This window comes from Hemiscyllium ocellatum, chromosome 21, assembly GCF_020745735.1.
Source record: "Hemiscyllium ocellatum isolate sHemOce1 chromosome 21, sHemOce1.pat.X.cur, whole genome shotgun sequence".
In the NCBI taxonomy this organism is placed as follows: domain Eukaryota; kingdom Metazoa; phylum Chordata; class Chondrichthyes; order Orectolobiformes; family Hemiscylliidae; genus Hemiscyllium; species Hemiscyllium ocellatum.
In genome coordinates this window covers 41,209,442-41,224,189 of record NC_083421.1, presented here as the reverse complement: position 1 = coordinate 41,224,189, position 14,748 = coordinate 41,209,442, and the positions used below count along the sequence as shown (strand labels likewise).

Here is a 14,748-nt window from a genome sequence, read left to right as displayed (position 1 = left end):
AGATCTTAGTGATCTAAGTTGTAGGCCTCAGTTGCTGCTGAAGCCTGACTTTTGTGGTGCATGGCTTCTCCAACATGCTCAAGTGAATGAGCCTGTCACATTGAGGAGGAGCACATGGCCCCTTATGCTCTGGGGTAGAGTTGAGGATTATCAGCCACCGTCTCATTAAAAGGCAGGGTTGACCCAATGGGCTGAAAGACCTATCTCTGCTCTATATCTTATGGTCACTCTTTCTTCCGTCTTTTCCACTGCAAAACCATCACCTGTAACTCCTGTTTGTTGGATTCCTTTCACTGCGGTGGCGATAGTCCAAAACCATTTCCTTCATTAAGCTTTTGCAAATTAGTGAATGTGGTTGAAATAGTGTTATCAATAGCTGCCGCATGTAGTTACTGATTTCTGTTGAATGCAATGGTGCAGTGGCTCAGTGGTTAGCACTGCTGCCTCACAGCACCAGGGTCCCAGGTTCAATTCCAGCCTCAGGTGACTGTCTGTGTGGAGTTTGCACATCCTCCATCTGTCTGTGTGGGTGTGCTCTGGTTTCCCCCCCACAGTCACAAAGATGTGCAGGCCATGTGAATTGGCCTTGTTAAATTGCCCATAGAGTTAGGTGCATCATTCAGAGGAAAATGGGTCTGGGTGGGCTACTCCTTGGAGGGTCGGTGTGGACTGGTTGGACCGAAGGGCCTGTTTCCACACTGTAGGGAATCTAATCTAATCAGATGTGCATGGCTGTAAAACAGCAGGGCAACTTTGTTGAATTCAGATACTTATCCAGCTGATCAAAGCATTGTTGGAAACACAAATAAGTTCTGTATTTGGGTCTATTGGATCTATTTATAACACACATTAGCATAGCACAGATCATTGTTTAAATGGATAATAGAGGCAGAAAATCTCAGTGTATTTATAAAGACACTTTGGGATGTGCCTGAGACATGATATCCTACAGTGCCAGGGGTCACCAAAGAGGAAGGTGGATAGCTGCTTTTAAGCCAGAATGGATAGGATGGGTTGAAGGGGCTCATGGTGCTGCAAATCATTCCCCATTTTTCTGTCATTTTCCTTGAAAACAGTGTCCCATAAGAAAACCAGTTTACTTGCTATTGCCATCAGAGTCTGAAGTATTCAAAATACAGTGCATTTCATTTTGTTGTCATTCAATTTTTCACGTAATTTTAAAAATTGAATCAACCCTTAATATTATCTCCTCAGTCCACCAATGAATCAGTGACGCTAGAACAAAGCAACATGATTGGCTCCCATTCACCACTTTAAATATTCATTCTCTCCTCCAATGACACCCACTGGTAGCAATGTGTACCATCTATAAGTTACAAGGCTGCAATTTTGGGCAGCATGGTGGCTCACAGCACCAGGGTCCTAGGTTCAATCCCAGCCTTGGGCAACTGTCTATGTGGAGTTTACACATTCTGTGTCTGTGTGAGTTTTCTCCGGGTGCTCTGGTTTCCTCCCACAGTTCAAAGATGTGCAGGTCAGGTGAATTGGCCATGCTAAGTTGCCCATAGTGTTAGGTGGATTAGTCAGAGGGAAGTGGGTCTGGTTGAGTTACTCTTTGGAGGAGAGTTATGAGGTCGAAGGGCCTGTTTCCACACTGTAGGGAATCTAATCTAATCTAAAAAAATTCATCCAGGATCCTCAGACTTTCTAAACCTATGACCGCGACCATCTTGAGTGGCAAGAGCAGCAAATGCATGGAAACACTGTCACCAGCTCCCTTCTAAGCCGCACAACATTCTGACTTGTAAATATATTGCTGCTCCTTCACTGTGATGAAATTCTGAGGTCCCCTTCCTATTAGCACTGCAGGTGGTGACACACCACATCGTCTGCAGCAGTTCAAAAGAGCAGCTCACCACCAACTTCTTCAGGACGATTAAAAATTTGTACTAAATGTTAGCCTAGCCAGCAACTTCCACATGCTATAAATGAATAAATAAGAAGAACAATAGTTTGTTCAGAAAAGGGTACATGTATGTGTTCAGATAATTGAATCAAGGGGTTTGTAGGTATTAAAATGAACAATTTAAATGATATTGCACATTTTCACTGAGCCTTCTGAAAGCTGGCATAAAGCTCACCATTGTGCCTGGAATGGAAGTGATGCACAACTAGCTGTTATGGCTCACGCACCATCAACCAAAGGGACTCAGAATTTCACACACAGAAAGGTTCATGGACTTACTGTAGTGAATGTGATGTGGTCAGCCAGCCGAACATAGAGATATACAGAACAGAAACAGACCATTTGGTCCAACTCATCTATGCCAACCAAGTATCCTAAATTAATCTCGCCCCATATGCCAGCATTTGGCCCATCTCCCTCTAACCCTTTCCTGTTCATATACTCAACCAGATACATTTTAAACACTGTCATTGTATCAGCCTCCACTGGCAGCTCATTCCACACATGCACCACCTTCTCTGTGGAAAAAGTTGTCCCTTAGGTCCCTTTTAAATCTTTCCCTTCTCACCTTAAACCTATGCGCTCTAGTTTTAGATGCCCCCACTCAAGGGAAAAGACCTTGTCATCATAGAATATGAATTCCCTGACTGGAATCTGGTCCAGTCAGGGAGCCCGGGCTGACAGATAAAAAGAGTGAATATCAGAGATACCTGAATGTGAATGAGGTGTTACTAAAGTCAAGGACTGTTCATGTGTAAATAAAGGGAAACTTGATGACAGGATATGGACCTCTGTGGAGTTACTACACTTACAACTTGTACAATCCAAATAAAAATGGTATAGTTTGTCAAAACTGAAATATATGCTTCTCAGACTGATATTGCATTGCATTCCAACAAATATCAGCAGCAATTGAACCAGCATAACCTGTGCAATCCAACAATGCCACTTTTATCTTGTGGATTCTGTTACAAATGTTGCACTTTACCAAATAGTTCCAATAAATACAGGAAAATATGACAGAAAACTCTTGTTCCTGTCAAAGACATGTGTTAAACTCATGCTCCAAATTATGCTTCAGACCATTTCATTGTCATGCTTTGCCATCAGCACCCATCAGGAAATATATATTATGTATTTTGAAAATTGTATTTTTATTTAATTTTTATTCAATTATGCATATAGTCGTGTAAATGCAGCTGAAGTCATTTATGTAAAGGAATAAAAGGAGAAATGGTTAATTATTTGATTTGCATTAAGGTAGTGAATGGAGAGGTCTTGCCTCCATCCATGAAGGATGCACCCATCCGGATGAAATATCCAGATGTTTTACCAGTGGAGAAACGCCTTGCCATTGGCAATGACTTATTTGGCTTGTTACCTGGACTGATGATGTATGCCACCATCTGGCTTCGAGAACACAACCGAGTCTGTGATATCCTGAAACACGAGCATCCAACTTGGAATGATGAGCAGCTTTTCCAAACGACCAGGCTCATACTCATAGGTAGTGGTCATCATCCTTTTTTAAAGGTTTCCTTTCTTCCTTTGACATGTGTTTCCTTGACCATTTTCTCTCACTAATGTTAGCCAATCATTATATCATTATTAGGTTGCAGGAAATGAAATAGTACAGTGGAGCAACATATTGTACTTCTCATTGTTTGATACTCAACAAAACTTGAGTATTGTTGAGAAAAATAATATATTTTTTAAGATTTTCATCTTGTGCTCATATGAAAATAGGAACATACAAAATAATTGTGGAAATAGATCAATTAGCTCCTTTCTGCCATTCAATGAGATCTTGACTGATCTCTTTGCGTTTCAAATTGCACATTCCCATCTATTGCTAATATTCCTTTGATTCCTTTGCTGAACAAGAATCCATAGATTCTGTCTTAAACATATTCAATGAACCTATCTACACCACCATCTGATTCAGAGTTTAAACATCACAGAATGCTCTGAGAGGAAAAGAATATTCTCTTCTTCACCGTCTGATTGGGTGACCCCTAATATTAAGCAGAGTACCCCCTCGTTCTGGACTGACTCACAAGAGGGAACATCATTTCCACATCCACCTTGTCAAGACCATTCGGGATCTTATACACTTCAATCAAAATCATTCCCAAAAAGTGAAAGGAAAACAACATTTTGAGAGGAGAGTATTGAGTGTTGATGACTGACAATTGCACAGGGCCTTATTTTGCAGACTGAAGGAACATGTACACAAATGTACCTGTTGCAATTCAATACAATCGGTAACAGCCACTCCGTGCTTCACTCTGTGCTTTGACAAGCAGTGTCAACCTATCTGATTTAAAATTTAAACAAAAGTTTGACAGTTAATTAGCATCAACTAGTTCTTTCCCATTGTAGCACCTCTACCAATCAGAAGCCACTTGCCAACTGAAGGGCGCTTTTTCTCTTATACGGAATAAATATTGTTTTCCCTTTAGTAGTATGTTTATTCTCTTGTGAATTCAAATAGCTTTGACAAAATGCATCTTTTTTTCAAGTAGGTTGTGCTGTAATAAATGTAACGTTCTCCTAAGAGCATCACTTAAAGTTTCAATTCAAGCATGGATTGTAGTCCAGTTACCTTTTGATGAAAAAAATTAAAACGTGTTATAGATGCTTTGGAGAGGGTACAGCAAAGGTTTACTAGGATGTTGCCTGGTGTGGGGGATTTTAGCTATGAAGAAAGGTTGGATAGATTGGGTTTGTTTTCACTGGAAGCAGGAGGTTGAGGGGGACCTGTTAGAAGTTTATAAGGTTGTGAATGGCATGGATAGAGTGAAAAGTATGAGGCTTTTTCCCAGTGTGGAGGAGTCAATTACAGGGGAACACCAGTTCAAGGTGCAAGGTGGGGGGGGGGGTGGAGTTTAAAAGAGATATGCGAGGCAGGTTTTTCACTCAAAGGGTGGTGAGTGCCTGGAACATGCTGGCAGAGGAAGTGGTGGAAGCAGACAGGATAACTGCATTCAAGAGGCACCTGAATGAATACATAGATAGGAAAGCTATACAGGGATACGGATCATGCAAGTGAAGACAGTTTTGGAGAGGCAAAATGTGTCAGCACAGACTTGGAGGGCCCAATGGTTGAGTTGTTCTTTGAATGAAGACAGATGAATAATAAGTGCCTAGAATAATTAAATAAGTATGGCAATAGAGATAAGAACATTGTTGCAACAGTAATAGCAACTTGTATTTACGTAGCACCTTCAACATAGGAAAACATCCTCAAGTGTTTCACTGGAGTATAATCAAAAAAATGAACACCAAACTAAATAAGGGAACTTTAGGATGGATGGCCTCAACGGATGAGGGAGGGGAGGAGTTGCTGGTAAATGAAGGTTGGTGATATTCATATGGGGTCTTGGATCAGAGAAATGGGGGAGGTTTCAAGGCCAGAGGAAACTACAGAGATAGAAAATGTCACAGCTGTAAAAAAATGCAATGAGAATTTCCCTGACCTTGCTAAAATTCTGATAGGCAGCTAGTGCTCTGACTGACTTATTTTGTTTTCTATCCATTTATACTAATTCTATTTGATACCAAAAGTGAAACCCAAAAGCAACATCATGTCAATTTGGAAGAACAGTTGAGCTCAAGGCTATTAAATTGTATTTGATCATTAACAACAATGAAATTTTACAAGGTGAAGTACCTGGAACACGACAAAGTAAAAGTATGATTTTGTGTTTTTATGATTCGTCTCTCTATTTTGCAGGGGAAACTATCAAGATAGTTATTGAGGATTATGTGCAACACCTGAGTGGTTATTACTTTAAGATGACTTTTAACCCAGAACTTCTGTTCAGTGAGCACTTTCAATACAGAAACCGGATTGCAGTTGAGTTCAACCATCTCTACCACTGGCATCCATTGATGCCTGACTGCTTCATTGTGAAAGGCCAAGAGTTTGCCTATGACAACTTTATTTACAATGTGGACATCCTGACGAAGTTTGGAGTGGAAGCTTTAGTAGAATCATTTGCAAAACAGAGAGCAGGACGGGTAAAAATGTCTTTTATCAAAAGTGATTGAACAATAAGACACTTAGCATGTGGATTTACTGAACTGGTTATATACTTTGATTCATTATGCAGATGAGTCAAGTTAACTAGCATTGAAGTTAACACATTAGTAATTATATTCTCCATAATTCCCAATTTAATGGCGAAAGATGGAATGCATTATACAGATAGAACTCAGCATATCTCCTTCAATACTATTTCTCTATTGTTCATAGTTGTGGGCAAATAAGTAGAAATTAAACATTAGTGGGCGGCACGGTGGCACAGTGGTTAGCACTGCTGCCTCACAGCGCCTGAAGACCCGGGTTCAATTCCCGACTCAGGCGACTGACTGTGTGGAGTTTGCACGTTCTCCCCGTGTCTGCGTGGGTTTCCTCCGGGTGCTCCGGTTTCCTCCCACAGTCCAAAGATGTGCGGGTCAGGTGAATTGGCCATGCTAAATTGCCCATAGTGTTAGGTAAGGGGTAATGTAGGGGTATGGGTGGGTTTCGCTTCGGCGGGTCGGTGTGGACTTGTTGGGCCGAAGGGCCTGTTTCCACACTGTAAGTCTAATCTAGTCTAAATAAAGATAGTAATCTCTACAAGGTTAGAGGATTACAAATGAATGACTTTATAACAATGCAGCAGTTTGTTCCCAAGAGCCATGCACAGTGTTGTTATAAAGCCACAAAGTTCTAAACACATCCCTGACAGGACACTCAATATTTCTATCCAGAGCATGCATTCAGCAAGGTTAGGTTAGGTTTTACAATTACTACAGAGCAACTGGAGAACTGTCAGCAGTTTATCCCTGAAGAGTTTGACAGAAACGTCATGTATATTGGCCTCTTTTCACACTGTAGGGACTCTGTGATTCTGTGATTTTCCGATGAAGTTGTTCAGTTGACCTGCAAAATGGTTGTATTTAGAACACAGGCTCACCAACTCCAAAGAGCATCCAGTGTGTCTCGTTCCAACTACACACCCACCTTCTTCTATTCATTCATTTAATCCACAGTGTGGTTGCAAGTGAAATATGCCTCTTTGTTTCCCCAACAGCATGGTTTCATTTGAAGACCTGACAGGCCATTTGTACAAGTGGCTTATTCCAAGTTTTAATTTCTTCCTTCCTGTTTGGAACAAGGTGTCTGTGCTTCTTTAAGCAAAATAAAATTTTAGAAAATAGGTGATGAAACAAATAATTACTTATCAAAGTAGGATTGTATCCAGCCAGTAATAAGATCTAAACATTATGAAAACTCACCTCCAATTCTGAAATACATGAACTGAATGATCTAAATAGACACGCAAAAAAGAATATATTTTTGAAATGTCTGTGCATCATGTGCTTTCTTAAGGCACCATAAATCAAAGGGATAAATGGCCTCCTCCTGCTCTTGTTTCTAACATTCTAATGCTCATAACAAAATTATCAATGTACATAAGTTTTGTTTCACAAAGTAAAGAATCTTAAATAATATTAAAAACAAGTGAGGATCTATTTAAAAATGGGTAATGTTATTATTGTTACAGATCGGTGGAGGGAAAAATATCAACAAAAATATTCTACATGTGGCAATCAATCTCATTGAATATGGGAGACAGTTAAGATTTCAGCCATTTAATCAGTATCGGAAGCGGTTCGGTCTGACCCCCTACAAATCTTTCCAGGAGTTAACGGGTAAGGATCTAAAGAACAATTTGCAAAATTCAAAATGACTTTTCCAGCCTATGGATGTGGATGTGGAGGTGAGATAGTGGGGGTTAAGATAACAGAGATGTATGGGCTAGCTGTCTGCTTAGTGGAAATGGGCAACCAATCTCCAATCCCAATGAAAATTCCCCTTAGGAATGTTTGAGACCCCAGAATGGTCCCTACACATTGCGTGAGAAGACTGCCACCTCAGTCATGGTGACCACCAGCAACAAGCCACGCCTCAATTTCAGGCAGCGTGCATGAAAGGCTATAATCACGTCCATAAATAACACCCTGATGGCCCAACTAGATTTGAGTAGTCTTCAGTGGTTTGATTTCTACATAGGCAACAAAACGTCTCACCATACTGAAGTGCCTTCAAGATCTCCGGCCTACCTCAGCAGCATCTAACCACTTCAGCCTGACATGAACATTGTCCTTTCAATTGGTTCTCCAGCCTTGTCAGCCAGATTGCAGCCATGACAACCTGTCCTCAAAGTCTAGCCCATAATTTGGGAAAATTTGGCTGAGAAACAAAAGTAACGTTATGTTATTGTCCAAAGTTGGGTGAGTTTGGATCAGATGGAAAGGTTAAATAATTTTATATCAGCTGCTAACCCAGCAAAGTGTAGGTTCAGTGGAGCTGAATCAGGATTGGAAATTGGATGATGGATTAGATTAATCACCCCCAGGCAGTGAGATGGGAACTGAAATGTATTCAGAAGGCAGAATGCCTCCATTTTAACAGTTTCTCTTTATATTTAAAGTCAGTCAAGGTTCCCAGTGATCTGTAGGCAAGAAGGGCAGCCACACTGCCTGCAGGCCAATAAACAGAAGTGTTTACTCCCAACAAACTAACCACTGAATCTTCCATGAGATCTCCCAACCTCCTACCTCATACTTCAATAACAACACCTCACAACTTACTGCAATCCCATTTACCCTATCATCACGCCATGATATCTTCTATAGACCCCCCTGCCCCACTTCCCAACACCAATCTCTAATTCCGAAGCATCTCCAACAACCTCCTCTAATCTAACATCTAGCTGCTTTTGAGTCCATTGATAAAACTTTAAATGGTGGTTAAGTCCTGCAGAGCTTCATTCAAACCTTTACTTCCTACTTTGCCATAACTAAACACTTCTAACTCTTGGAAAACTAATTTCATTTTTAGCTCTTAAATATCAGTGTCTCATTCTACCCCAACGTTTCTTATTAAATGGTGTTTCGACTTCAATCTATAGAATGAGGACCTATAGTAGCTTGCTGCTTTCTTAATTGTATATCTGTTTTTGAGCCATAATTGGAAGAAAACTTCAGTAACTATCTCTGAAGCTTTACTAATAACCCAATTGTAAACTAAGGAAGAAACTATGAGGTGACTAAAAGGTTTGGACATGTCTTAGCACAATCTGAGGGAGAATAAGTAACAACTTCTATGCTGAACAAAATGTTATCATGTCGGGGTCTGTTTTCCCTGGAGCATCTGAGGCTGAGGGATGACGTTATAGAGTTTACAAAATTGAGGGCCATGGATAGGGTAAATAGGCAAAGTCCTGGTATCGGAGATTCCAGACTAGAGGGCATAGGTTTAGGGTAAGAGGGGAAAGATATAAGGGGCAACTTTTTTCACACAGAGGGTGGTATGTTGGGTGGGTATATGATTGGGAAGGGTTTGGAGGGATATGGGCGGGTGCTGGCAGGTGGGACTAGATTGGGTTGGGATATCAGGTCGGCATGGTCGGGTTGGACTGAAGGGTCTGTTTCCATGCTGTACATCTCTATGACTCTATGACTATGAGTATCGTCAGACATCGTAATACAAGAGGCATTTCTTGCATAATCCCTTTTTGAAAGTATTTCCACAAACATGTCACATAAACTTTTCACAACACCAGGTTACTTGGAAGCACTAGCTTTCAGAGCGCTGCTCCTTCATCAGGTGGTTGTGACTGAAAGCTAGTGCTTCCAAGTAAACCTGTTGGAGTATAAACTGTGGTGTTGTGTGATTTTTAACTTTGTACATCACAATCCAACACCTGCATCTCCGCACCACATAAACTTTAGAATTGCTATTTGTTTTTTTTTGTGCATCCGCAGTATTTTATTTATTTTTAACTCAGAATTGACTATTCTTGCTTACTGGATGCTTCAGTGATTTTTACTTCATCTTTTGTCACCCACAATTTTAGAATACTTCCCTGATCTTTGGTACTGCTGTTCCAGTACTGCTGCAATATCCTCCAAGGTTAATGCTCTAGACCAATAAACATATAACAGGTTGTGCTGAAACTCTTGGAAGGGTATCCAACCTGAAAGATTTCTTTCTCCATGTCTCTCTTTGGTAAGCTCCTCAGCTGAGATCTGGACCTCAATATGTCGGCTGTCATGAGACAGTTTGCTAGCGCCCCCTATACACCAAACCAATATCTACTGTAATTAAATAGAAGCAGAAAGTGCTGAAGGGGCGTCTAATGGACTCAAAACTTTAATTCTGTTTCTCTCCTCACAACCAAATTTGCAGACCACACAAAAATAGATGGGAAGGCAGGCTGCAAGAGAGATCCAAACAATTTGATAAATTAACTAACTTGTCAAAAGGTTTGTTAATAGACTCTAATGTGAAAAACTTGTGGAGTTGTTTGTTTTGGAAGGGAGAACGAAATAATATTATTTGAATGGAGCAACACTGCAGAAAGCTGTGACACAAAGGCACTTGAGGGTACTTGTGCACGAAACACAGAAAACACATATGCGAATGGAATATTGACTCTTATTTCAAGGGGTTTAGAGTGTAAGAACAGGGAATTCTTAGAGCATTTGTGCAAGGTGCTGGTGAGACCACATCTGGAATACTGTGAGCAGTTTTGGTCCCCTTATTTAAGAAAAGGTGGTTGAGAGAAGGTTCGCTAGGATGCTCCCCACTATGGGGAGATAGTCTAATGAACACAGATTAAACAGGTTGGAACTCAGCACATTGCGAATTTGAGAGAATGAGAAGTGATCTCATTGAAACATACTAGATCTTAAAAGACTTGACAGAATTAATGCTGAGTGGATCTTTCCCCTCATTGCGTAGTCTAGGACCAGAGGGTGTAGTCTCAGAATACAGGGGCGCCAATTTAATTTTGGATGAAGAGGAATTCCTTCTCTGAGCGTTGTGATCTTCGAACTCCTTGTCACAGAGAGCTGTTGGGGGCAGGGCGGGGGAAGCAAAGACCTTGTATATTTTTAAGGCTGAGATAGTTGATTCTTAATCAGTGGGGGAGTTATGGAGAAAATGTAGGAAGGTGGCCATGAGGAATATCAGATCAGCCATGATCCTATTGAATGGCAGATCAGACTCAAGACATCGAATGGCCTACTCCTCTTCCTATTTCTTATGGTCTTGTGGTCTTGTGATCTTGCACTGCCGGACCTGCTGAGTTTCTCCAGCATTCTCTATTTATTTCAGATCGTCAGCGCCCTCAGCATTTTGTTTTATCTGACCTAAATTAATTATTTCTTCAAAAAAAGACTTCAAAGTTTGCCACAGACTAGCTGTAACTGTACAGTTGCTAAAGGCAACACTAAATTGTTGTCAGGAATTTACTCGGGTTGTAATTAAGACCGTGTTTTCTGCTCTTCAGACAACCAGCATAAATTTGCAAATGCTGGTCATACTGGACATAATTTCCTTTTTAGTATTGAAATGACTAAATTGGTGGATTGCAAAATGTTTGTGATTGGTTTTCAAGTTAATTTGTTTGTAGATAAAGTTTGCAGGTAACGTTCCCGAAAAGTGATTGTTCGCCTTACATTGAAGCTCATGAAATTGAAGGCAACTTATTGACCTTATTAAGTTTGAGGTTGGAGAGTGCACAGTGTTGTTTGCTAGTCCCAGTCCTTCACTTGTCACAGCATATTGCAAATCTAACCATGCTGGTGATGTGGTCAATTAGAGGTTTCTTTACTCAACAGCAAATAACAAATTTATCACCAAAAATAAGTTTACTCATTCAAAGATGCAAAGACAGTTTAAGCAAAATAGCACAGAAGCAGGATATCTGAAATAAAATCATGAAATCAAAGAATCCCTCCAATGTAGAAAGAACAAATAAAATTGAGTCCACACCAACCTTCCGAAGCCCATCTGATCTCGACCCCTTGCTTTATATGTATATTTAGCATGGCCAATCCATCTAACTTGCACATCTTTGGACTGTGGGAGGAAACCAGAGCACCTGGTGAAAATTCACACAATCACAGGGAGAATGTGCAAACACCACTCAGACAGTTGCTGGAATTGAACCCGGGTCCCTCGCACTGTGAAGCAGCATTACTAATCATTGAGTCACAGTACCACCCATGACTTATATTTATTAGCTCATACAAAAGGCTGGAGAAACTTATTCAGTCTGGCAGCATATGTTAAAATAGTAACAGTTATAGAATCATAGAAATGTACAGCATGGAAACAGACCCTTCAGTCCAACCTGTCCATGCCGATCAGATATCCCAACTCAATCTAGTCCCACCTGCCAGCACCCGGCCCATATCCCTCCTATTCATATACCCATCCAAATGCCCTTAAATGTTGCAATTGTACCAGCCTCCACCACTTTCTCTGGCAGCCCATTCCATACCCGTACCACCCTCTGTGTGAAAAAGTTGCTCCTTAGGTCTCTTTTATATCTTTCCCCTCTCACCCTAAACCTATACCCTCTAGTTCTGGACTCCCCGACCCCAGGGAAAAGATTTTGCCTATTTATCCTATCCATGCCCCTCAATATTTTGTAAACCTCTATAAGGTCTCCTCTCAACCTCCAACCCTCCAGGGAAAACAGCCCCAGCCTGTTCAGCCTCTCCCTATATCTCAAATCCTCCAACCCTGGCAACATCCTTATAAATCTTTTCTGAACCCTTTCATTTCTAGTCCATTAGTTCTTCTTCAGAACAGAAGGAGACTGGGAAATGATGGAATCCTTCCTTCGATGAAGTGGGAATGATATTGAGTGGAACAGATGATGACTGTGTCCAATGTAAAAGGCAAAGGGAATGCAAGACAGTAATACAGGAAATGTTGAGATGCAAAATAAGTGGTTGTTATCGATGTTAGAAAATAGATCAGTTCTGCTGAGAGCAAACCCATTGCAAACAAGACATGTGTTGGTAGGTGTGGGGGAGGAGCCAATAGAAGGGGGAATGTAATCAAAATGCAGACACCATTCATGCTGTGAAGTTGTGCTCAGTGTTGAGTCCTGAAGCTTTGAAAATGCATACATAGGAAATAAGGTGTTGTTCCTGCTGTTGCATTGAGCTGCACTGGAATACTGCAGCAGGTCCAGGAGAGAAATGTAAGGATGGGAACAAGATGTTGTATTGAAATGGCAAGGGAGCGAAAGGTCAGTGTCATTCTTACAGAGAGAGTGGAGTGTTCTGAAAGCAGAAAGCCAATCTGCATTTGTTCTGTGTTGTAAAGGAGACCACATTGTGAGCAGTGAATGCAGTAGAATAGATTGAAGGAGATACAAGTAAACCACTGCTTTCTGGAAGGTATGTTTAGGAGCTTGGAGTAAGGAAATAAATTGGAATGGACTCCTTTTAGAAAGCAAGTCTGAGGAAGTGTAGTCAAGGTAACTGAGGGGTTTGATGGGTTTGGAACAGATATCAGTGGAAAGTCTATCCTCAGAAATAGAAACAATGAAGTCATGGAAAGGGAGGGAAGAATCAGTGGTGGACTGAGTGTCGGCAAAAAAAAGATGAAATTGGAAGTGAAATAATTAATTTTTCAAATGCTCGACAAGAGCAGGAAACAGGCCCAATAACATAATTGATGTACTGGAGAAAATGTTGTGAGAGGGGGTCACAGTTAGACTGGAACAAGGAATGTTCCAAGTACCACACAAAGAGGCAAGCCTATTTGGAACAGATGGAGATACCCAAAGCCATACCCTAGACCTGAAGCAAGTGAGCCAATTTAAGGAGAAATTGTTCAAAGCAAGGTGAAGTGGGCTGCTGGTGGATGGAGACTGTTCAGGCCTCCCTTTGAAGTAGATGTGGAAAGTTTCAGATCATCCAGATGGGGCATGGATGGTGGAGAGGGATTGCACACCCGTGTTGAGGAAGACGTGATTGGGACAGGAAACTGAAAATTGAAGAACTAACAAAAGGCATTAGATGAATCATGAACATAAATGGGAAGAGACTGAACAAGCAGAGAGAAAAAAAATAGAATCGACAAAGAAAGAAATGCATTCAGGAACATCCGAAACAAATGGTCTGCCAGGGTAGCCCTGCTTATGGATTTTGATGCAAAGATTATTGGGAAAACGTTTGGTTTATGCAAATATTTTGAATCAACTTTTTTTAAACTAACACCTGCACACAGATAAACACACAAGTCTGAGGGAGGAACAAAAGAAAATGAAAACTCTGCAGCAGCGGGTTAACTTTAGAATACTTTTGGCCAAATAATAGTTAAATTCATGAAAAAAGCCAATTGGTGACAGATTGCCCAGATGGTGTCCTGATGCCAAATACATTGAGCACACACACAAGGTCAATGGGCTGTCTTCCTGAAGCAGTTACAGTTGACTGAATTCCCTTTGCCTCAGACCTTGGGACAAATTAATCCCTTTCACAATGTGAGCGATGTGACCTCTTTCTGAAATTTCTCCAGACTGTCTGAGCTCCCCATTCCTTGCTGTTATAACCAGTGCCATATTCTGAGCAGAATGTCACTTTTTTAAATGTTCAAGACATATATATGTGTGTGTGTGTGTGTGTGTGTCATAGCATCGTGCAGCATGGAAACAGACCCTTCAGTCCAACCAGTCCAAGCCGAACATAATCCCAAACTAAACTAGTTCCACCTGCTCCTGGCCCATATCCCTCCAAACTGTTCCTATTCATATCTTCATCCAAATGTCTTTTAAATGTTGTAACTCTACCCGCATCCACCACTTCCTCAGAAGGTTCATTCCACACACAAACCACCCTCTTGTATAAAAAAAATTACTTCTTGTGCCTTCTTTAGATCTCTCTACTCTCACCCTAAAAATGAGCGTCCTGGTCTTTAAATTCCCCACCTTGGGGAAAAGTCAACAACCATTAATTCT

General features: G+C 40.9%; 1 protein-coding gene across 2 annotated transcripts in view; it reads left to right on the top strand.

Annotated features, from left to right (window-relative positions):
* The window catches only part of LOC132825836 (prostaglandin G/H synthase 1-like), a 105,794-nt gene that overhangs the window by 85,693 nt on the left and 5,353 nt on the right, over window positions 1–14,748 (top strand). For both annotated transcript variants that reach the window (XM_060841370.1, XM_060841369.1), the window contains 3 exons: window positions 3,188–3,434; window positions 5,664–5,950; window positions 7,483–7,630. In XM_060841370.1, coding sequence (XP_060697353.1) covers window positions 3,188–3,434; window positions 5,664–5,950; window positions 7,483–7,630 — 682 coding nt within the window. The remainder of the gene's footprint in view (window positions 1–3,187; window positions 3,435–5,663; window positions 5,951–7,482; window positions 7,631–14,748) is intronic.